Genomic DNA, 25,061 nt, shown 5'->3' with positions numbered 1-25,061 from the left:
TTGCCCAAAGAGGTCTCTTTCGATTCACAACAATATCTCTAGGCCCATTAGTAGGATCCAATGGTTCAATTGGATCATCATTTGCTACAAGTTCAGTGGACTCCCTCTGAATCTCAGAGGTATGATCAATGTCTATGTCATGAGGAGTCTCATGATCTTCATCACCTATCTCCATGCATGAACCTTTAGATTTTCTAAATGCAACATCTTCAAATGTAACATCTCTGCTCACTTCTATTTCTTCTGACCGGGAACGTAAACTCGATAGGCTTTAGAGGTTTTAGTATAGCCCACAAATATTCCTCTCTTGCCAGAAGGTTCCAACTCGGTTCTTTTGTCTTTGGGTATATGAGCATACATTGGACAACCAAATATCCTTAAGTGGTTGACATCAGGCTTTGTCCCTAAAAAGGCTTCTTCTGGAGTCATATTCTGCAATATCCGATGAGGACATCTGTTCTCAACATACACTGCAGTTCTAGAAGCTTCTGCCCAAAGAAAGGTTTGAAGGTCTTGATCATGAATCATGGCTTTTGCAGCTTCAACAATGGATCCGTTCTTTCTTTCTGCAACCCCATTTTGTTGAGGGTTGAAAGGGACACAAAACTCCCTCTTGATCCCTGCCTCGATACAGAAATCATGAAAGCTGCCAAAGGTGTACTCACCTCCATTATCAGATCTTAAAACTTTAATTCTTTTCCCAGATAAGTTTTCTACTTGAGCCTTAAACTCTTTAAATCTATCTAGAACTTAATCAGATTCTTTAGACCTTAAGAAATAAATCCAAGTCTTCCTAGAGTAGTCATCTATGAAAGTTACATAGAACAAAAATCCACTTAGGGATGGTAATGACGTTGGACCACATAAATCAGAATGTACAAGAGCTAAGATTCCTTTTGACCTACGTTCACTACTATGAAATGGACTCTTAATACTTTTACCCATAGCACAGCCTTTACAAGTACCATCATGCACATGACTAAGTTTAGGAATACCTTTACCCATCTTCTCCAATGATGGAAGAGCCCTGAATTGAAGATGCCCAAGTCTTCTATACCATAGTTCGTTAGAATCGGAAGTCATGTAGAAGAGCTTGAACTGGATGAGAGGAGAGTTTGTACAAACTCTAATGTCGATTCCCAATCACACGAGCAGTCTTGATGCTAGAGTTCTTTGACCATTCAAGAACTCTCCCTTCTAAAAATGCTATTTGATAACCTTTATCCTCCAAGGCTGAAATAGACACAAGATTTCTCTTGATTCCCGACACAAATAAGACATCACTTAGGTGAAGAGAGACTCCAAATTCTAGATTGAGTGATGTAGCACCAAATCCTCTTACTGAATAGCATGCATCATCTCCAATGATCACTTGGAGATTAGATTCCCTTTCCACCAAATCCGAAAGATGTTCTCGTTAGCCTATGATGTGTTGAGAAGCTCCACTATCACTTAGCCAAGTGTCACTATCCATGGGAACATTGCTTGATAAGGCAGATATGAAGAGGAATACATTGGAGTTATCTTCAGCTTCCTTCTGACTTGAGACTTTATTAATGTTCGCCATTTGTTGCTTAGGCCTTGTCAACCAATCCCTTGCATAGTGACCAAACTTGTCACACCTAAAGCAGTGAATGCGAGAGAGATATTTCTTCTTCTTCTTTGAATCAGGTGCGGAATCTAATCTTTGATCTCTATTCCTTATGAAGTTTCCTTTCTTTCAATGTCTTCCTTGGTGGATTGAGTGGCAAGAACATGAGTGTCTTCATTTTGAGAACCTTTGACAATTCCCCTAGCAGCCAATCTAGATTCTTCTTGAATGCAATCCACATGAAGACAATCAAACTTAGGCAATTTGGATCTCCCACTTATACTTTGAATAAATGGCTCCCATGAATGAGGAAGACCATTCAATGCCAACATGAGAAGATCTTTATCAATCACTAGATCTCCAATGGCACTTAGTTGATCCCTCAGTTCTGAAATCTTCATGAAGAATGACATGACAGATTCTCCTTTCACCATCTTGACTTGATGAAGTTGTTGTCTCAATGCAAGAGCCCTACTTGTGTTGTTAATCTCATATAGGCCTTCAAAGGTCTTGAACACTTGCATTCGTCATTTTAGAAATGAGAGGCACTAAATGATCTCTCGTGGAGTCGATCAATATCTTTTCCGCTTTTATAGCGTTCTTCTTGAATTGAAGTTTCTCCTCTTGATCTTCTAGCTCAATTAAGTCCTTTTCCTCCAAAAACTGAAGAAGGTCATTTTCTTCAAGTGCAATAAGCACTCTAAACTTCCATGAAGTGAAGTTTGAAGCACCTTCAAGTCTATCCTCGACTTTAAGACCGTTCACCATTTTTGAGGCTTTGTTGATTCCTTTTGAAGGAGAGAGATGAAAGAGAACTTCTTTGTTATAGTGAAATCTGATCATGATCTACTTTACCATGGCTCTGATACCATGTTAAATTTTATGATCAGATTAGATAGATAGTAAATCAAACACAATTGCACAGAATGTACCCTAGGAAAACCTTCCTCTTTAAGGTGAAAAACCCAGCAATGAAGTATGTCTTTATTATCTCAAATATGCCAAGTAACTTTACAAAGAATTGCTTCACACTATGAAGCTATATAATGGTGTAGATTCACCCTAGACTGCTGTATGCAATCCGAACTGCTGTAGGAATGTGAACTGCTGTATGATGATCTATATTCGATCTGCCTATTGTATGAATGATTCGATGAAATTGGAGGGAGGAAGTCAGATTATATGTATGCATCCAACCAACAAATCCATCCAAGAGTCGGCTTCTTTATTAAAACAACATGTCTCTTCATTAAGAATCAATTATATTTGTGATCAACACGTCTCAAGGGTGGTGGGTTAATATGTTGTTTAATTTAAAAATACAAAGTCGGCACATTACATTATAAGCAAATCGTAATTGTCTCTATTATTAAATCGGTATATGAAATTGTCTGAGGCCGATAAACCAATTAGACAATTTAAGTTATCTATGTCGGCCCTCAAGGAGTCCAACCATAGCTACAATATTATCAACATTTCATCCCTATGCTTGGAACAACTCATTTTGGGGGATATTCCCTACATTTCCAAGGATACTTTCAAGACATCCCCACTTGCAAGCAATGGTGGGGGGTAGTGGAGGATGTTTTGTCCCTATACTTGAAACAACTCATTTTGGGGTGGGAGGGGACAAGTCCCATAGAACACTAAATACTTTGTAGTTAAACATGTATGTTTTAATAAGTTATGTGTCAACTATTTAACATTGGCTTGTGGAGTTGTTTTTGAATCCAAGTTGTGTGACTCTATGTTGAACCACATACTAGGCTAACCAAAGTCAGAACTATCTATGTAAGCACTACAGGCAAGAAGCCCCACTATTTCTCCAAGGTTCTCCCCAAGGTAAGGGTGTTCCATTTTTAACACAATAGAGACAAACCCGTGGTGTTTGACCCTAGGTTGTAGGCACTACAATCAAGAAGCCCCACCATTTCACCAAAGGGTCAACCCGTCTTGTGTATTTCTTTATTAATTAAGAATGAATAATAAAAATATATCTTATATTACTATAGTGGACCTTAGAGGACTTCCACTTTTGAAGTTTCCCTTCCACGCTCAAAGATTGTAGAATCAATTTTAAAAATATGCTCTAAACTTATATCATACCCTCCAATACTATTTTGGAACATTCCATGCATAGTATCTGACAATAGATTTTTCCGAATTTTGTCCACTTTTCTGCATATTAAACACATAAAAGGGTAAATTCAATAATAAATTCTGTTTCACATCCACCTTATTATTGACATAGATTATTTCAGAAGCACAACACCTATCCAATTCCTTCTAAATATTCATCTACTAAATCTATTCAGAGAAGAGTATGTTTGTTAAAATAATTTTATTCTTTAAATCATAGTTGCTGAGTCGTATTATTGTAGGAATACTCACAGACTCCAGTTGATCATCATCATTAATGTTGCCACTAGCATCAATAACACAAGTCAATCCGTCCACAGAACCTGAAAGTAGTTTGTCTCTGTGGTTTGGATGAAACCGAACCTGACAGAAAATAATAGAATTCTAAGTTGACTTAAAAAATCTACCAAGACATTACACCTCCTGCAGCTTCCAACAAAAGAAATTGGCAATCATTGGTCAACATAAAGCAAAGTCAAAAACCAAACCATAACCTCTAATTACAGCCCTTGCACAAATAAATTCATGTATCCAACAATCAAGATCTTCCTCATTGAAATCTCAGAAAATAGGAACATATTTGACTGGTAAATAATAGAAATCCATTACCATAGGCACACACCTGAGTCACATCTTCCATATGACACTCCTCCAAGCATGCTACTTGTTTTTGGTTTCTCCAATCCCAAAATAGCACCTACAGACAATCTAAACAAATTGTGGTTAAAATTTAATGCAAATTGAAAATGAAAATAATACACAATATCATCTTTTCTCTTAGACATAAGAGCAGCCGATTTAATTATGATCAAGAAAACACAAATATCAAATATAAAATCATCATTTATAGAGGCTAAACAGTTCGACAAATAAAACAATTTTAAGGACCAAAACAGAAGATTTCCAACAATTCCTTGTGCAACGCCTGAACTTCCAATGGTTAGTGATTGTAAACATCTGAAGCCATCTGCTTATTTCCTAATAGTCAAATCCCATCTAACAAAATGTAGAAATGTTGCAGCAGATTTTTGATGACCAGTGAGCTATCTAGAGGAAAATGAATTGCACTACCAAGTGTAATGGAAGGACTGAAACAAAAAACAGAATACCGCTATATTTTTTAAGTATTTTGTTTGGGTATATTCTCAGAGTCAATCAATGCTTCAAGGAAGATTAAAAATGCATATTGTTTGTGGGTGTTTTAGAAAAAATTTTGATGCGAGTAAGTGAGGAAAATGTAGTACAAATAGTCACCGACAATGCCCCAAAGTATGTTGTTGCAAGTAGATTACTAATGGAAAGACACCTCTCAATTTTTTGAACTCCTTGCTCAACCCATTGCATTGATATAATGCTGGTGAACATTCAAACTAGAGTAGATCAATCCAGTTGCAGAGCATGCACAAAACATTTGCATATAATTATAACCGTGCTTGGGTTCTCTTTTTAATAAGAGAATTCAGAGATAGCAAGGAGTTGGTCCAACCTATTGTCACACATTTTGCACCTTCATTCATTAGGCTGCAGTCTTTGCTACAACCAAGCGCTTCTTTGAAGGGAATGTTTGATAGCAAATCTTCCTACTCAAGGGCAATAGTTAATATGGATGTGGCAGATTGGTCATTTGATAAGATACAGTCTTAGACTACAACAAAGGAAGATTGTGGATGTAAGCTTTTGAAGTGTTTTTTGTCTTCTTTTTTAGTATTTAGTAAAAAAGTTTGTCATTTACAAATTAAGGCTTGACTGTAGGGTTAGCATACTTAATTTTTTAATTATTTGAGTTGTGACTTTTTATAGGTGATTGAGTTGTTGATTTCTCTCATTTGTATTGTCAATGGAGCAAAGCCAACAATGGGCTATATTTATGACGGAATGAACCAAGTCAAGGAGAATAATAGAGTCTTCGACATTTCTACGACAGTGTTGTAGAGAAATATAGTCACATTTAGGATGGCATAGACCATTTCTGGATAAGACACCTTTATAGGCCACTTCATACTTATACTTCTTCAACAGTCATCCAATTTTTGAGACCTTCAAGGCTAATCAGGAGGTCATACAAGGCTTCTACACAGCCATAGAAGCTATGGAGCAAGGTAAATTGTTGAGGGCGAAGATCAATCCAAGATTTAGATCTACAAACAGGTACTAGAAGATCTCGTTTCTCAAGAAAAATGCAAGTTAATAAGGACAACTTCTAGCCTAGGTAGAATTTGTATTCTTTGAAATTTTGATATAAAATTTAAAAAATTTCTTCTTTGTTACTAAATGTTGAATTTCTACGATTTATAACCTTGAATGCAATCGGAGTATATTTGAGCACATAACTCTAAAAAATAGAAAAGAAATTGTCAATGCAAAGGTTTAATGACATTGTATTTAAGCATTACAACTTGCACTCCACCACCAAAAAACAAATTTTAGATGAAGAATTAGCCTCTATGGAGTTGGAGAAGTATGATCCCACCACTAAATGGATTGTCAAGGCTGACTCCATTTTTACAAAGGACCACTCCTAGGTTGATACAATCAATTGTGAGGCATACCTTGTAGTGATGGTGGAGGAAATGTTAGCCCATACAATTAAAGACAAAGAAGTTGTCCAAGATGTTGCAACCTCTTTTGTAGATATAATGGTTGTAGTTGCTACTTTGATATTTTTTTTTTTGCTAATCCCATATCAACAGATTTATACATCCATTGATTATATTTAAGAAACATTTTTAGCATATCCAAGCAATTTTCAATTTGTATTGGCACTCGAGTTTGAAGTTCAAATTTCAATATGGCATACTTATTTCTCTATCTAGACATGTATAGTAGATCTAACTACTTAGTTTCTACACATATTAGAAATTATTTGATATGAGATGGAATATAGTAATTTTTTTCCCTTTAAATTTATAACCATTCAATTTTTAAAAAATTTGCTAAGTTTTGTTGAATCTTCATCAAATTTGGCCAAAGTTGCAATGTACACTACTTCCTCCCCAAATACGTGTAGCAGCAGACTTGGTATGGATTTGGGTATGATACTATTCGGATATCCTGTCCCCTCATACCCAAAATTAGGGCAAATATGAACACATGTTGGATATGCTTGGATTTGAAACCCTAAAAAATGGTCATATTTAGAAAAAAATAAAATGCAAAGAAAGCCATAGGCTTTTGCATAAATCATGTTGCAAGTATGGTAATAATGCCAATGCATGACTGGCTGCATGGGACGAGCACAAGTGCTACTAATGTAAGTTGTTTTCTTGTTCTTATTGATCTTTTTTAGGCTTTTTCTGGGTTTTTTCCATCCAAAATAGTTGACTTAAAAAACATCCCTCCACCGCCCCACCACCAATGCCATCATCTCAAAGATGCTGCCAGGACATCCCTAGGACATTCGAGCGACTCCCAAGAGTCTCCCAACTATCTTAAGGAAGTCAAGGCGTCTCCCACAACAAAATGGCACAAAGGCAAGTTTTTTTAAATTGATTTTTTTTTGGATCATCATTGCTCAAGGCCAAACTCTAATGGCTTGTCGGCCCCACCCAAACCCCATAAACTCTATAGTGTACCCTCATAACCTCATTTCAACTCAGAAAAACAAATCAACAAAGAGCTACGAGTGTAGGTGTGAGAGTGAGAGTTGCAAGTTTAGTAGTTTCTAAGTTTTACTAGCTTCCCAAAGTTTCATTTGTATTCTTATACATCTTTTTATAACTATTTTTCAAGTATTATATGTATTTTGGGGAGAAGAATAGCAAGTGGATCAAACCAAACAATAGATCTCCATTGTGGAAATGTCCAGAGGTGTTCTGTGTCCGAGTCTGGATGTCGATGGCCAAATTGGGAAAAGGTTGTAACCTACTAAAATTGCAAAATATCAAATAGGAGATGAAGATAATAATCTTGTTCAAGCATCAAAATAAAGGTCAACTCTAAATAAACCCCTTTTGAAACCACAATCCTCCTTAAGAACATCTACAAGTCACAATAAGAACAATTTAGGACCTCTTGAAAAATCATTTAATTTGCAAAAATATTGCACATAGTTCGAATGCACGGGCTATAAAAAGGTTCATACCACCCTTTTGACTAAAAAAAAATTATTATTGACAAGCAATTGCAAGTGATTCAAGCTTCATGGAAAATCTCAAAGATTTCTATCATTTGTAATGAATGGAAGGATGCTAGAAATAGGCCCTCGATCAATGTGATTGCAATGATCCCATAGGGACCAATGTTCTTGAAAGCATTTAAATGCAAGGCTGATAAAAAAGATGCTCAATTTATTGCCAATATTTTAGTTGAGATAGTAAGTTGACGCGGCTATAAATTATTGTTTAAGTGATCACAAATGATGAAAAGGTGTACAAACTAGCAAAGTTCATCATAAAGGAAAATTTTCAAATATTTGGTGGAACCCTTGTACAGTTCATTTCAAAATTGATAAAATCTAGTTTGATACAAAAAGATTTATGAAGATACCAAAGAAATTCAAATGTTTAGTTGTTATTAACATGTCACAATTCATTTATAAACAATTTACTAAGTTGGAGCTGCTGAAGGTAACTTTTTAAAATTCCAAATTATATTTTGTATTTTGAAATATATCATATTTGTGAAATGTCATTATACATTTTTTTAAATATATTTAATATTTATTATTTTTTTAAACTATTATTTTTTATTGGAGGTGGTCAAGATTCACTTTGTCATGCATTACATTATTTTTAAAAGACTTGTTGATATGAAACAAACCTTAAAAAAATGGCGATTAGTGATATTTGGGTAGTTTGGAAGCAAACAAAAGAAAGCAAATAATATCAAGATAATCATTCTTGATGATGAGTGATTAGCTCAAGTAAATTACTTGCTCTCTTTCACTAAGCTGATATATGCCCTCATTCACCATGTGACATGGATAAACTAATTTTGGACAGCACCTATGAATTCATAGATACAATGGTGGAGCATGTTAGGGACACAATAATAACTAAATAACAAGAACCTTTCAAAAAAAACAATAGTAAGTAAATATATGAAATAATCAAGAAAGGTGGAGAAAAATAACAACTCTTTTGCAACATTTGACATATGTTTTGAACCCCTAGTACTACCATGATAGCATGTTCGAAATGCCAAATAGAATGGTGACACTAGCATCAGTGTTGAGGCAATTGATGGTTATTAAAAAGCTTTCAAAAGATGTTTACAAATCTTACAATTGCAAGGAAATTTGATAAGTTTGGGACCTTTGCATCCTTTAATTGAACTTATGCAAATGTTGATGCAATAGTAGATAAGAAATAAATGGACCTTGTTAAGTGATAGAGCTTCTATGATGACATGACTAAACATTTGTGAAAATGGGAATCATACTTCTATCACAAGTTTGATATTAAATGAATTATATTTCAATTTAAATTCTTTCTTGTATTTTTTTTAAGATTTGAAGTTTTGTAATTTGTAATATCAATTTCATTGTAATAGGTTTTGAGTACTTCATCTTAAAGGAATTGGAGCACATATGGCTTCATCTGTTATGTGAAACAGAAATAGGTTGACAATATTGTAAAAATTCTAAGTTACCAGATTCTTCTGTGCAACTGCTGGGTCCTAGTTCGGTTCGCCCAAAATTCTGGTTTGTTGGAAATTCGCCCAATCGTCCAAGGTTCGTATTTTGCCCTGTGGGTTCGATCAGCAGAACCCAAGGAGAATTTTGACGCTTTTTCAAAGAATTTTGACCCTAGCAGCAGAACCCGAGGAGAATTTGGGCGATTTGACCCATTTTTTAAATTTTTTTTAAGTTTTCTTTTTGATTCTTCTGTCTTGCAAATTCAAAAGAGTGTATTTTTCAAAGGGAAAAGAATAGTGATATCACTCACCCTATACTAGGTGCATGGATAACAAATTTGATTCAGATTTTGAACTGTTTATAATTTAAATCTATTATAGTTGTGTTTCATGTGTATTTAATTCATTACAAACAGCTATTTACTGTCATGCCATTTTCTCTTCAAACTGGGTGTGTAGCTATGTAAGCTCTAATGGGTTAGGGCAATTAAAAGAAAGCCTAGGGTTATTACATTTCTATTAGAGACAACAAACCTGCCAGCCTTGGAAAGAAGCTAGAAGATGAGTCACGATAGTTAGGGTCTGGAATTGAAGGTAGGGGTAAGAAGATGTTGGATTGGGATGACGATTGGAGAGCCTTCATGCAAATACAACAAATAGCACATAGCTAGGAACAAATTGCAAAACAACAAGAGCAAACAACATAAATACTTCTTCAAATGTTGTAAAACATGAACAATTCTGACAATTCCACCAAATCTACACAAAATAATGGAGTAGAAGGTAGTAACAAAATTGTGGACCTACATAGCCTATATTCTTTCCTAGAGTTGAGTTGACACAAGAAGACGAAGAGTTGAATCCGATAGAAAATGATTTCAATGCTTGCATAGATTTATATTCAAAACTCGATCTAGATTTAGATGTCAAATCCCGTTTGTATATTTTTGCTGCTGCATATATGTATATATTTTTATTTTTTTATTTTTATATGTTTTTGTACGGACGACCCCAAAGCGAACCCGAACCCACCCCCCCAAAAAAATGAACGAATTTGTAAGCCCGAATCTCAAACCAGAATCCAATTCTGAACCGGGACCAGCAACTTAGTAAAAATTAATAAAAATCAATATTTTAATATTCTATTGAATAATAGGACTGATTATACAAAGATTTTGATCTCCTTATATAGAAGAAACCACCCAAATGGATAAACATTACGTGACAGTGACTCATTAAAAAGCAAACTAAAAAAAATAGAAATAAAACACATGCCACTAAGTTGCCTTTATTACGGTTATAAGCTTTATCTTTTAATAATTTAATATTATTCTAATACCCCACTTTAAGGCTAAGCCATGAATATGCCATTCTTCATAAGCTTTTCTTTGAAAACAGACCATACACAATGTAGAACTCCATCAAGCTACCTCAAACCTTCATAAAGATGTAGCTCCCAAGTTGAAGTCCTTAGTTCCCAGATTACCACCTCCCCAAACTCCCCAATCATAAATCTCCCAAACCCTTGGAGAGTAATCCATTTTGAGCTACTTCAATGATCTCCGTCAACTGGTTTCATAATCCTCACAAGGGTATGACCCAATATCATAGACTCCCAAGATAACTACGCAACCATCCATTTTGAGTTTTATCTATACTATTTTCCTTCTTGTCTTCAAAGTGTGGGCATCACAAAATATGTGCAATTCATTTGACATGGCAATCTTTCCAGGCTCTCCTAGAAATGTGCCTAGAGGATCTTCAACATGGCAAACAAAGTGTGTCAGCATTAGCTTCAAGAAGTACTTCAGCACATTTTACTTTCAATTTCTCATAGACAAAGTGCACGGCTGTCCAACCTTCTAAGTCTGCTCTATCTTCATTGTGATGGTCATTTAGAGCAACTCCAACAAAAAATTCCATTTCCAAAAAATATAATAAAATTGAATATTTTCAAACCTTAGTACCTTCTTGCCGAAATTTTGAAAAACTTTGGGACACTGATCTGCATAAAAGCATCACATAGAACATGCATTGCAATCCACGGTTTTCAAAAATCAGTTCCAATTCCATAAGATCCTAGCAAGAGTACCTTACAAGCATCTTTTCTATGTCTAGGAATCTTGACCATCGATGTCAAGAGATTTTACAAGAGTTTCTTTTCTGGACTTAAGATTGCTAATACTCTAGCCCCTGTATAGACAAGACCTTTTACCAATCTTTCTTTTCTATCCCCTAGATTGCTTAACATGCTTCTTGGAGCATGTTATACTATTCCCAACAAGCTTGTGAAAGTACTTCCTATTTTAGAGTTTATAAATATTGGAAAAAACAATTGTAGTGCTCATATTATTGTGTTGGTTACGAGTTGTTTTAACAAATTAGTTCTAGAATTAGGTAAAACTATATGGAAGAAATTTAAGGAAGACTACTTCCTATAAAAATGTATAATCCTGAATGGTTTTATATGGTGAATACAAGCGATATTATTTTGGTGTATTACTCTAGAAATTATCATGGTATAAAGGCTGGAATTTGAAGGAAAAGCCAACCTTCGTTCTCTCTGACTCATTTAGCTTCAATTTGGGAAGAGCACCTTTGCATTCCTCAGGTTTTGAAAGCTCAGAGTGGCAGAAGCATTGACAATGCTTGAAAAGTTTAGCATTGTGCTGCTCCAGTAGGCCCTTTGTTTGAAGAGGCAGATAAGTTTCGACCTCATGAATTGTGACTTGGTAATATGGTAAACATTATGATTAGAATCTGAGTGTGCCAACTTTTAAAGAACCTATTGCTTGAAGGGAGATATTTTGTGCCCCATCCAATATTCATTCCAGAGAGTTTGAGTGTATTTCTTGTTTTGCTGCCTCCCCACAGGATACGAGGAAACGTAATCATAACAGCATGTGATCTTGAAGGTCTCCAAAGAAGTTGGGTGCTAATGAAACACTCTATATCAGAAGTAGGCACCTAAAAGTGGAAAATATTGGACTCAAATGCATTAAGTAGTTCAATCTCTAAAAGAAATTAGTTTGAAACAGTTTCACGAAATTGGTATGTATTTTCCGTTTCTTGATAGAATTTGACAATTCAAATTGCATTGGAAAGCTGAATAACAAGAGAGAAAACCAATAAATTATTTAGAAAAATATTTTTGAAAAGTAAAATCTATTAACAAAAGAAGTGAGACGTTTCAGTAGCTGTTGGGTGTTCATTATGACTTCATTATATCAAACCTGTGTGTATTTGATCAATTGTGAATGAGCGTTCAATTTTCAAACTTGCAAGTGTCTCTATTTAAACCTTTATAGTGAGGGTAATCAAGGATAAATTAAGTTTCGTTCAAAAATTCAAAGATAGATGCAGTGTCTCCATGTAATGTCCCCACTTTGAATAAGGATTTAACAATAAATAATAATAATAAAATTAAAATACAATAACATTAAAATCAAAATATAAAGTTAAATATAATTATTATCTAACAAAGTTAATGAATGGTCAAAAGGGACAAAATGAAAAGTTGTGACTCCCTCGAACATGAGATATAAAAGAGAGAAGAGAACCTCATTTGAGAGGGGTGGGAGAAGAGAAAAGAAAGAAGGGAGCATGTGAATCAAGGAAGAGTCAATGGAAGAAGGAAGGAATGGGAAGTAAATAAGGAAGTGACTCTTCCAAAGGAGTGCAGAAATTATGAAAGCCTGTGACTCTTTCAAAGGGTGGTGATTATGAAAGGTTGTGACTCTTTCGAAGGAAAGGCATGTTGAAGGGGTGTGACTTCTCCCTCACAATGGAAGATATAGAAGGGAAGAAGGTTCATTTGAAGAAGGGATCCAAGGGAGATCAGTTTGGAGAATAACATATTATTCTCAAAGGCAGCAATGAAAGGTGGTGAAGATCATTATAGCAGACTTATGAGCAGATATATAGCAGACTTGTGAGCAGAAATGAAGGATTATGGCAGTAATCAAGCCAGAATTACACCTGCAATCATATCTACAGCAAGGCGATCTATTATAATCTATTAAATTACTTTAGAAATATGCTTGAATCAATTTATCCATATATTTATCGATCATGTGGAAGGAAGTGAGGGAGTGTAAGGAGGAAAGCGGTGAAAAATTCCTCACTAGGTATGGCACCTTGTAAAGATGGTTAAGGACCACGAGGCCACCTCATGATGATGGTCGAGGACCATCAGTTAAGGACTACATGAGGTCAAGGAGGGTAAGGTCTTGACCTTGGCTGTAGGGTGGAGGTTCAACCATTCAAGTGCACCCTATTGGAGCTCCCCTACTATCTCCACATTCATCAATTGTTGAAGTGAATCAATCATAAGAGGTGAGAGGATTACAAGTAGGAATGGTGTTGGCCTCATCTTCTAGGTACACCACCTCATGGTATATGTCCAGGGAGTCTCATGGGTCCAAAGCGGTACAAAGGGCTGTCTTTGGGCTTAGAAAGGATGGACTTCCAGGGCACCCTATTGTGAATGCTCCTCATGTACTCTATCATGGTAAATGAATGCATTAGGAAAATTCAATCTTGGGAAGTAGGATAGAAGTGGCAAGATTGAAGGGAACGGTTATAGGACACCTCACAAGGTACTCCACGTCATATGGATGGCATGGGCCACATGAGGCCAAGGGAGGGATAAGGTCCACCCTTGGGCCTAGGGTAGAGGATCTCTAGGGCACCCTATTGAGTCACCCTCTCTTAGCTCTTCTATGATTCAGCCTTCTCAAACTATTTAAGCAATCTTCTTGTGATTAGATCTATAACTCTAATATATGTTTGACGATTTCTAATTAAAAGATCTATTTTATGAATTATGATTGTAAGTGATTACTAACTTGTTTGCAGGATCTCAATCAGAGTGAAAGGTATCTCAAACCCTACTTTGTTCCTAATTAAATTTGTGATCTAGGGCAAAAATATGGGTATTTATAATTTGGGGACATTACACTCCAACTGATACAAACGAACTTGCCAAAATGGACTATTGAAAATAAAAAAGCATCAGAAACTATTGGCCTTTGCTTATCAAAAGCATACTTACACCATGTAGATTTCATGAAGTCTACAAATGAGATTTGGGAGTCATTATACAAGCTTTTCAAATCCGAAGCAAAAAGTGTCAAGACAACATTGAAGCAAAAAGTGCGATTGAAGCAAAGCTTGTATGGATTGAAGATGGACTAAGATGTAAAAATGGTAGATCATATAAGTTTAAAAAAGATCTTTGGGATGTTCTCAAACCTAAGTCAATCTCTCCAACTGATGCAAATGATCTTGGCAAATGGACTATCAGAAATCAAAAAGCATAGGGAACTATTGGCCTTGGCTTGTCAAAAGTGTACTTACACCATGTAGATTTCACAAAGTCTACAAATGAGATTTGGGAGTCATTAAACAAGCTTTTTGGATCTGAAGTAGAAAAGTGCCAAGAAAACATTGAAGCTAAGACCATATGGATAGAAGATGGATAAAGGTGCAAAAATGGTAGATAACATAAGTTTCCCTCTCTCCTATATCAACTAGCTTGCAATAATGAGAGAGGAAGATGATGTCAAAGCAATTCTTATGAATAATTTGCCTAATAATACATCTGGTATGGTGTCTACATTAAGCAAGGTAAACATTAGTCTTCAAGGAGTAATCTCTACTCCACTTGACCATAATGAAGACTCGAAATCTGAATAAGTCTTATATGTACATAACAAAGCAAGTTCACTTTCAAGGAAGGGATAGTACAAATTCAAGCATTTCATTTCAAAAGGAAAATAAAATTCTTCTACTATAATGAAATAAGACACATAATTTTGAAGAGGGCACAAGATCTACTGGATGAAAAACTAGATCACCATGCTTTCGTGGTTGAAGAAACAGATTGGCAAAAGTAAAACTATGCCAATGATGAAGAGCTATCATGTCCTAGTGAAGAAGAATATGTATTAATGCAGATGTTTCTGGATTAGATTGTGTAAATAATTTTTTGCATCAACGTTTACATCCTGATGATGGATCACGGAGTGTGATTCAAAACGTTGATGCAAAAAATTCATTACACAATCTAATCCAGAAACATCTGCATTAATTATTTATGGATTGTGGAAACTTGATATCATTAAGAATATGTATTTTAAATATATTTCAAGCTTGGACGCAAGAGTCAATGGAGAAATGCGCATACTCGGCAACCTCTCATTAATCACCAACGAAAAGGCCACATATCAACAATGAATATAACAATATTCTTTTTCCAATGGTAATGACAATTTCCTATGTTGTTAGAGATCGAGTGATAATGATAAAAAACAGTGGCTATTTCTATTCCCATGTGTGTTATTTTTTTGATGTAACCTCATAGCGTAAAATATTGTAGTAAACAAAAGCACTAGTGTAATGCAGTTCATGGATCTTAAAACTGTTAGTGGTAATCCAGAAAACCATATGAGATGAACAGATGAGTGTGTTCTTGTTCATGTCCAAGTTTGTGATAAACCTATGTGAAACCATGAAAGGTTGATGGCAGGTTCCTTTTCTTTGAATCAAGATCATGCACCACAAGAGTTGGGCGTGTTGTAGTGGAAAGTGTGAGATTTTACCATGTTCGCATTAAGGGAGGGAATGTTGGAAAAAACAATTGTTAGTGCTCATATTGTTGTGTTGGTTACGAGTTGTTCTAACAACTTGTTGATTCTAAAATTAGGTAAAATTATGCGGGAGAAATTTAAGGAAGGCTATATCCTATAAAAAAAAGTATTGTCCCAAATGGTTTGATAAGGTGAATACAAACAATATTATTTTGGTGTGTTGCTCTACAAATTATCAATAAGCTAATTTTTCTACCATAAGTGGGAGAGACTAAACTAACCAAGACTTTGATTTTGATCATTCACCCTTTCAATTTTGACGACTACAATAAAATTCTAACCAGCACAACAAAGTAAGAATGATACTCACATATTAAAAATGACAAACACGATTAGAGTATATCATGGGGGGCAATGCCATACAAAACATAGTGCGACTTATATAAGCCCATTCTTTGTTGTGAAACAACTTCAACTTCCAAAAGTATATTGTGTGGAGTAATGTACAAAACATAGAGGCTTAGATAAGTGCATTCTTTGCTGTGAAACAACTTCAGCTTCCATGTACCTACCCAGCTAACAATATTTAACATTTTACTAACACTTGATATTATATTATGAACACAAAACATGGGTTATGAAATAACTTATACTTCAAATACTGACAAACTTACACCTATCATTAATGTTAACACAATACATAGAACAAGTTTCTGGATCACACTGGCCACAAAAGCCAAATTTTTGCAAGCTGCTACCAACTCTTTGATAGTCTTAGCATTACTAGTGATCCACCAAGGCGTAGCATTGAATCAAGAGTTTCCAAGAATGTTAAGATGGTCATCTCTTCTTCGTTACTTCTACCAAGACTTTTTGTTGATGGCTATACGTTAAATTTAACTATTAAATCATTATCCCCCTTTCTTCATGACATCTGCCCTTTTGAGACACTTGGATGAAGAAGTATGTTGCAAAGCTGTACAGGATACAATTCAGTTGTTTACAAACGGTACCCTGCAAAAGGAAAAATGTCAAGGTTGTTTGTAGAGGAGTTGTTATCTTTTGACTATGCTTGTCAAAGCTAAGCTTACTTGTTTCATAAACAAACTAATCAATTATGTCTTTGAGCTTAAGCTCATAACTTAAATTTTACATGGGAGGAAAATTTATGCTATCCTATTGTTAAGCTGATCTAATTACCAGATCCTTGCTTTGATATGAGATGCATTTGTTGCACATGTATACACAGAGATATGTTTGTGTGTGTTTGTCTACATTTTAATTACTTCTATGCTCTATATTCAACTTATCTACAAAACTATGCAACCAATCCAGCACACAGATCTATTATATCGGATAGCCACAAAAGTGGGAGGAGTATGCCTTTTGGCACTTCTAATATATCGGTTGTATCTAGGTGCAGGCCAAATAGTTAAGGGTAGTATAGTTATTGAAAATTAAATCCTATGTTCAAATATTCAGAGGAACACGTTACGCCTAAGAATGTTTGATAGCAAAAGTTTGATGCATAAGCAGTATGGCCACAACAAGAAATTTCAATACGTAGTGAATCACTTCATCAAATATGGAGCAAATAAAGTGTGTCTGTGCACTTCAGAGTAAATACTATCATTAAAAGGCACAACAAGATAAGGTGAAAAAAAGAAATAGAACCTAATTATAATTTAAAATTCAATTAAAATAAAATAACCTAACAAATTAAAAGAAATAAAACATAACTCCGAAACCTTAGCTTTAGAACAAGCAGCAGCACAGCAATAACAAGAAATTTTAATATGTTGTGAATCACTTCTCTAAATAACTAACAAATAAATTGTGTTTATGCACTTCAAACTAAATATTATCATTCAAAAGGACAACATGATAAGATGAAAAAACAAATAGAAAGAAACTAATTATAATTTAAAATTCAATTAAAATAAAATAACCTAACAAATCAAAAGAAATATAATATAGACAACAAAACCTTGGCTTTAGAACCAGCAGCAACAAGATCACCAGTAGGCCCACCATTGTTTAAGCTAAACATTTCGTCAGATGAAGAATTACCCCTAAGAATAGAAACCTGCAACATAATATTAGACTTTAATTAGTTAAACTGTCAAAATGTCTTGAAAATATAATGTGGAGAATCAGACATTTATGCCTTTATTGTTTAACAATACTATAGATAAACAATTATCCATTTATTTTGCCTATTTTCTAATATAATATAATGTTACATCCCACTTGTGCCCTAGATGTCTTTATGCTAAATTTACGCAATGTTATTCGTGCCCTAGATGCTTCATGTTATATTGAGTAATGTTATTTGTGCTCAGTACAATGAAATGATGGCTCACAACTTTTACATTGATGTTTTGATATTAAACACGGTGACATTTAAGATGTTTTACTTTTCTTGATAATATTGCGATATCAAAGTTATGACAGCATTTCAGGCTAACTATTTGAATTGGCCAAGTGTCTGCAAGAGATCATCGTCCTCCAAGAAGGGAGCGGAAGTATCATCTAGTCAGGAGGTAATGAAAGAGAGCTCATGTCATTTGAAAACCCTAACCGTAAGATTGAGTCAGGTTGTCTCACGTTATCCTAGTTTCTCTCAACCTATTGTGCCAAGTAACCCTATCTTGGTCAGAATAGATGTTCAGGGTTACGCTACTCTAGTTTTGGAATTGGTTTTTCAAGCTATTTTATTATTATTACTGTTACATTAATCTCTTATACAGACACACACACTCATGTATAAGTACATATATGTATGTATTCAAAACATTAATGAAAACATACATATATGAGCTTATATGAGACATGTATAATAAATATAAATATATACATATATATTATATATCCATTTATTTTTTGCTTGTCTTCTAATATAATATAATGTTACATCCCACTTGTGCCCTAGATGTTTTTATGCTAAATTTACGCAATGTTATTCGTGCCCTAGATGCTTCATGTTATATTTGAGTAATGTTATTTGTGTTCAGTACAATGAAATGATGGCTCACAACTTTTACATTAATGTTTTGATATTAAACATGATGACATTTAAGATGTTTACTTTTGTTGATAATATTGCGATGTCAGAGTTATGATAGGATTTCAGGTTAACTGTTTGAATTGGCCAAGTGTGTGCAGGAGATCATTGTCCTCCGAGAAGGGAGGGGAAGTATCATCAAGTCAGGAGGTAATGAAAGAGAGCTCATGTCATCTAAAAACCCTAACTGTAAGATTGAGTCAGGTTGTCTCACGTTAACCTACTTTCTCTCAACCTATTGTGTCAGGTAACCCTATCTTGGTCAGAATAGACGTTTAGGGTTAAGCTACTCTACTTTTGGAATTGGTGTTTCAAGCTATTTTATTATTATTACTATTACATTAATCGCTTACACACACACACACACTCATGTATAAGTACATATATGTATGTATTCAAAACATTAATGAAAACATACGTATATGAGCTTATATGAGACATGTATACATATAATATATGCATGTGTATAAATATAAATATATACATATATATTTATTAATCACCTAAAACATAAGGTTATGGTTATTAAGTTATAGCGGCCAATCCTTGAGAAGGCCTTATGTGGATATATTGTGGTTTCCATGTTTTATATGTAAGATAATTACTATCTTACGCAAGCATCTCTTTGCATAATTATTAGCGAGGAAATAAAATTACATTAGTCTAGCATTTCTTTTCGAACCCAAACATTGAGATGGGTATCGCCTTAATGGCTGACCGGGAATTGAGGCATGTATTCTCCAAATTCAATTTCAATGAGATGAAATGTGAATGAAATCGATCGAAATTCAATTAACTGTTTTCCAACGGAAGGATAAAAGAGCCCTTTCATTATTGTGAGTGATTATGATCTTTTAAGAGAAAAATAAAAGTTTTGGCCGGATTTTTCCGTACATGATAATATTGAGCGAAGAAGAGAAAATACTTTTGAACTTCATCATTCTGGAGAACCACTATGATATATGCCTTCTCTTGGATGAAATTTTCTACCGCTGCGTAAAGAAAGCTGAAATAAGAAGAGGTGTCTTACTTAGCTTATCGTGGGAGCTGGAAATTTTGCTAGGAAGCCGTAAGGAGCTCACATTCGCCAATTATACCAGGTCATGTGCTTCATATCTAAAATCTGGAAAGGAAGAATTCATGTTTTCTATTCTTGCCTTAGTCTCTTAAATTTGGTAAGGAAGAATTATTGTTTTCTTGTAACCTGCAAATGCCTTATGACTAACTAAAGTTCGTAGAGTTCTAAACTGCTTTAAGAGAAAGAAACCCTACTTTGTTTTAACTGGAATATGTGTTAATGAGCTGAGGTTGCATTTGAACTTAGGAAATGTGAAGGATTTAATAATGCTATAATAATTATAGTACCTCTTAGCCAAGTTAGGGGTAGAACTGAGCAAACCCCATTAAATGGCTTATACGATAATGCAGAACGGGAACAAGAGAAATAATGCTATAATAACTGTAGTACCTCTTTTTTTTTTTTAATACAACTAAATCAAGAGGCTTAATTCATGATAGTTATCTCTTGGTTTCTTATTATTTTAAAAGCGAACTAAAAGAGATATTACTAATTCTATGTATTTGAATCAGAGTAAATAAAGAGCAGCTTCTAGGAAAGAATATTAAATAAACCGGAGTATGGAAGGGTTAGATAGATATATGGCAGCTCTATTGTACAATGTATATGCAGTTTGGCATATCATAAAACGTATTGAGTTCCTATACAATACAGTGATAATATGTACTCTTATTGTGAAATCAGTACATACATGAGAGTTAGTTGCCAATAGCCTATCGTTCCTTCCCTTCCATATCAAGGTAATGATTCAGAGTAAGACCATGAAGTGATGTTTTGTTGTGACCATTTCACACATCGCCCCATTGCTAACGGGGACCCCCTCTTTTCCTGCTTTCTGCGTGTTTAGGTTAGGGTTTGGGCAGCTTGGTGGGCAATTTTGTGTTTCCTACCCCGAGTCTCAAAGTTTTGGTCATGCCTAGTGTCGTTTAGGGTTTTTTAAGTTATAGGATCAAACGCATGAAATTAAGATTTTTTTTAAATGATCCTAGTTTTGTCGAAGTGTAGACCCTTTGGAGCGTTAGCGTGTTTTCGAGCGTCCTCGTCGGTGATTTTAAATGCCAAGGTGTTTCAGGACCTTTAGGAGTTGTTTTCTCACTCCTAAGCAATTATTCAAGTTGAATTTACACTTTATCCTGATAAGTTTCCTTTTGTTATGCTCCATTTTTTGATGAATTTGCCTAAGTCCAGATGAATTTTATTAAGTTTTGAAGTTTCCTAGCGGTTTTGAGTGGAAAAATCATCATTTTCCAGATGAAAATCCATATTCTAAGGGTTAAAAGGTCAAAATTCCATACTAGAGGTGCTTTTCCCCTCATATTCCTGACTACCCATGGTTTTCCCCACTCAAAACCCAAACTGGTCATCGATTTCCCATGAAATCCATACTTTCCTCGATTTTCCACCACTGTGAATCCATACTAGGGTCATTTTTCCCTTAGATGCATTAAATTTTGATTAAGTGTCAGGATTTATCCTGACTACCCATGTTTTTCCACTAGGGAGTATGGATGGGATTGCAGATGACAGTTGTCTTGATTCCACACGGATCAATTTTCCACCAGGTCTTTTGTGACAAGTTTTGAGGATTTTTGTGTAGACTCTCAATCCTGACTGAAGTCGATTTTCCACTAAGAGAGATTTCAAATGTTTTTGAGTCCAGATTTTAATCCAAACTGTTGTTTATAACTAGGGAAAGATGGGTTCGGATTGCCTAAGGCAACATCCGAACCCATTTAGGACCGGGTCCTATCCTTGAGGGGTAGCGTGGCCTCAAGACAAGTCCAGCCCCATCCTCCACGCTACACCAAAAAGGACTCACGCCACAAAACATAAATTGGCACCAAAAAGGATTGAGGCCGACCTTGGTCAAAAGATCCATATAAATAAAGTTAAAGTGCAAACACAATTGAATCATCAATGCAATTAGCGAATTAGCTCTGCTAATAAAAGTGTGAATTTATCCAAGGATTGTGCTAACTTGTCCAAGAGGATATAGGCCTCTTTTGGTGCAGACTTGAAGTGCTTAGAAGTGCAGATCTGACATACAAAAGGGATCAGATCTGGAGAAGCAAGCTAAGTATTGTATTTGTGCAATTAAGAGAGAATATATAATCTGACCTGTGGGTCTTTAATGTTGGGTTTTTCCTCCTTGGAGGTTTTCCCGGGGTATTTGCGTTTGTCTCTTGTTTACTTGTTTCATTTCTGAGTTTACTGAATTATGGTTTAATAAAATATTAAAAATCTGATTAACAAACTAGGGCATAATTAAAAGACATAAATCTGATTACTAATCTAGGGCACAAAATTAACATGGTATCAGAGCTAAGGTTATACTAACCCTCAGACTTCAGTAAGCTCTTACCTTCTGGTTGCTGTTCGTCTTTTATTGAGATAATGACAAGGGTGAATTTAGAGGGCATCATCGGGTCTTCATCAAGGAGTCATTCTTTAATTCATTGTGGAGATTCGAGTGAAGAACCAAAGAAGGAAGTAACTGATATTTCTCCTTTCAGATTTTCAGATCTCTGGAATGCAAAGTGTATACTGTGGAGTTATTACCTTATTCAGACCTTCAGAGTTGTTGATTTTCAGAATTGGTCTAAACCCTAGATTGGTATATATTTCATGATTCTTAACCCTTGATGTGATCCGATCCAATTTTAATAATGATTGAATCTTTGATGGTATGGTAGATTTATTTGCTACTAGACATGCAACTGCTATTTTGTATTGCTAACAAATCAGTTGTATTCCCACCAATCTTCAAACCCTAGCTGACTGTGCTAAGGCACATCAAGAGGAGATTGCGAATTATGGCTTTTGAAGATAGACTACAAAGATAGTTTCTTTTGGGGAAGCTTTCGGTTCCAGTGTCAGTGTTATCTAAACATAAACAGGTGTATTTTTCTTAATTCTTTATTAAATTTGTGATGAGAGACTTTATGATAATTGAAGGTTAAGTATTCCTATTGAATAACTTTGTCAATTTGTTTACATGGGGTTTCTTTGTCAAGTTGTAATAATAAGGGTTTCATTTGCTTCTTATGGGTTTGTGTTTACTTAGTTTTGTAAAACCCTTGTTGGGTTGTGTGAAAAGAAAATGATATTCTCTTTGAATTAATCCGTGTTGCACCAATCATGTTTTGAGGTTCCCTGTGACAGCTGTTTATCCTTGTAGGTCTGCAAGCAAGTTTGTGCCTATGTTATCCCAAGTTAACATCCTTATATCATCCCTGTTGCATTCGAGCTCATGTCATTAAATGTTGTGACAAATGCAGTTTTATTATGTGTCAGTTATCTATTAAAATAAATGCATGACAGGTTGCTTTTAGTTAATTGGTTATGATGATGCTCTTTCCTACATAGTAGAAGTTAGAATGTATTGTTGATTTCTTAGGATTTTCGTTTTCTATCGATAACATTTATTGGCAATCTTGTTGCGTAATCTCTTGATGGAATTTATCCTCATCTTATCTCAACAATTGTGCTATGGGTCCACCTTATTGAAAGATAGATGGACAGGATCCTTGAGATTAACATAAAAGATTGATTGTGCAGAAGTTAAGGATGAGCGCCTCCTTCTGAGTTGGTATACTCTAACCTATGTTGGTTGATTACCTTTTATTATGAGTATGAGCATGTAATTCTTTTCTTGAGTCAAGCATTTTTCAATTTCATCATAGAGTATGATTTCCTATCCTGGAGTACAGGAAATTGATTGGATCTTTCAGTGGCTTGGAATGCTTCTGAAACAAGGCATACTAAATCTTCAAGGGAAATTATTGGGATGGGCATACACTCAAAGGAAGTTCAAGTACTTTGGAAGCTGTGATTGGACACCACTGCTGCTGAGAGGGAGTTCCAGCTATTTTGGTATGTCTTAAGGGGTTATGAGATTCAGGTGTGCAGATTGAAGAAAGCCCTGTATGGCCTCAAACAGGACTCTCGTGCTTGGTATGAAAGAATACTTGTTAAGTTTAAAATTTTGTAAAATGATGTTGACTCTAACATCTACTTTAAGTCATCCAATGATGAAATGCTAATTATAGTTCGATGTGTGGATGATTCATTTCTTACTGGTAAAGATGAACTTATCATTAGATGTAAGAAAGAACTAGCTTCAGAATTTGAAATGAAGGACTTAGGTTTAATGCATTATTTCCTAGGTCTAGAAGTATGGCAAAGGTCTAACAAAATTTTTCTAAGTCAAGGAAAGTATACTATTGATATTTTGAAAAGATTTAGAATGATGGATTGTAAACCCATGTCTACTCCTATGGAATCTAACTTAAAGAAGTTAAGTGTTTCTGCAGCTAACTCTAATTTTGCAGATCCATCAAAGTACAGGCAGTTGATTGGATCACTGATGTATCTAGTTAACACTAGACCAGACATATGCCTTGCAGTGAATTCTCTCAGTCAATTCATGAGCTTGCCCAAACATGTTTATCGTGTTGCAGCCAAGCACATCCTAAGATACTTGCGAGGCACAGTTGATTATGGGCTGAAGCTGCTTAAGTTCAAATTGGTCAAGAAGTGTTACGGACAAGGAAAACTCTTCAAGCAGTCACCCACTGCGATCTCTTGGACCCACAGGGACAGTCCTCAGTTGCATTAAGTATTACTGTAGATAAATACATTGTTGCAAGTGTTGCATCAATAGAAGCAGTGTGATTTCTCAAAATTCGTGTTGTGCTATTTTGATTTATTATCAGGGTTGTATATTGATGCCTGACAATTCAGTGTTTTATGGTAGGACAATCCTATGTTGCAGATGTTCTCACCAAGTCTCTTGAAGTTTGAGATAGACTTGGAGCTGTGAAGAACACCGCCTTGGTTGAGAGGGAGTCTCAACCTCTCTGATACATTGTGTTGTATCAACCATCCTCTGCGAGCAATGTAAAATAGTAGAAAAGATCCTCTCCACCTTCTGCGGGCAATGTAAGGTGGATCCAGTCTATGCTTGTGTGCAAGCTGGAAGACTATGTTATGTAGTTCCATTCTATTCTTGTGAGCAAGATGGAA

At 35.1% G+C, this 25,061-nt stretch overlaps 1 protein-coding gene across 2 annotated transcripts in view; it reads right to left on the bottom strand.

Annotated features, from left to right (window-relative positions):
* LOC131048564 (WD repeat-containing protein GTS1) overlaps nt 1-25,061 on the bottom strand; it is a 143,278-nt gene that overhangs the window by 73,602 nt on the left and 44,615 nt on the right. For both annotated transcript variants that reach the window (XR_009106464.2, XM_057982561.2), the window contains exons 3-5: nt 17,882-17,980; nt 4,353-4,427; nt 3,983-4,093 (exon numbers count right to left, since the gene is read on the bottom strand). Coding sequence is in view for 1 of the 2 variants with exons in the window: in XM_057982561.2 (XP_057838544.2) it covers nt 3,983-4,093; nt 4,353-4,427; nt 17,882-17,980 (285 nt within the window). In the remaining variant the exon portion in view is untranslated. The remainder of the gene's footprint in view (nt 1-3,982; nt 4,094-4,352; nt 4,428-17,881; nt 17,981-25,061) is intronic.

Source organism: Cryptomeria japonica, chromosome 3, assembly GCF_030272615.1.
Source record: "Cryptomeria japonica chromosome 3, Sugi_1.0, whole genome shotgun sequence".
Taxonomy (NCBI): domain Eukaryota; kingdom Viridiplantae; phylum Streptophyta; class Pinopsida; order Cupressales; family Cupressaceae; genus Cryptomeria; species Cryptomeria japonica.
This window is presented reverse-complemented; position numbering and strand designations above follow the sequence as displayed.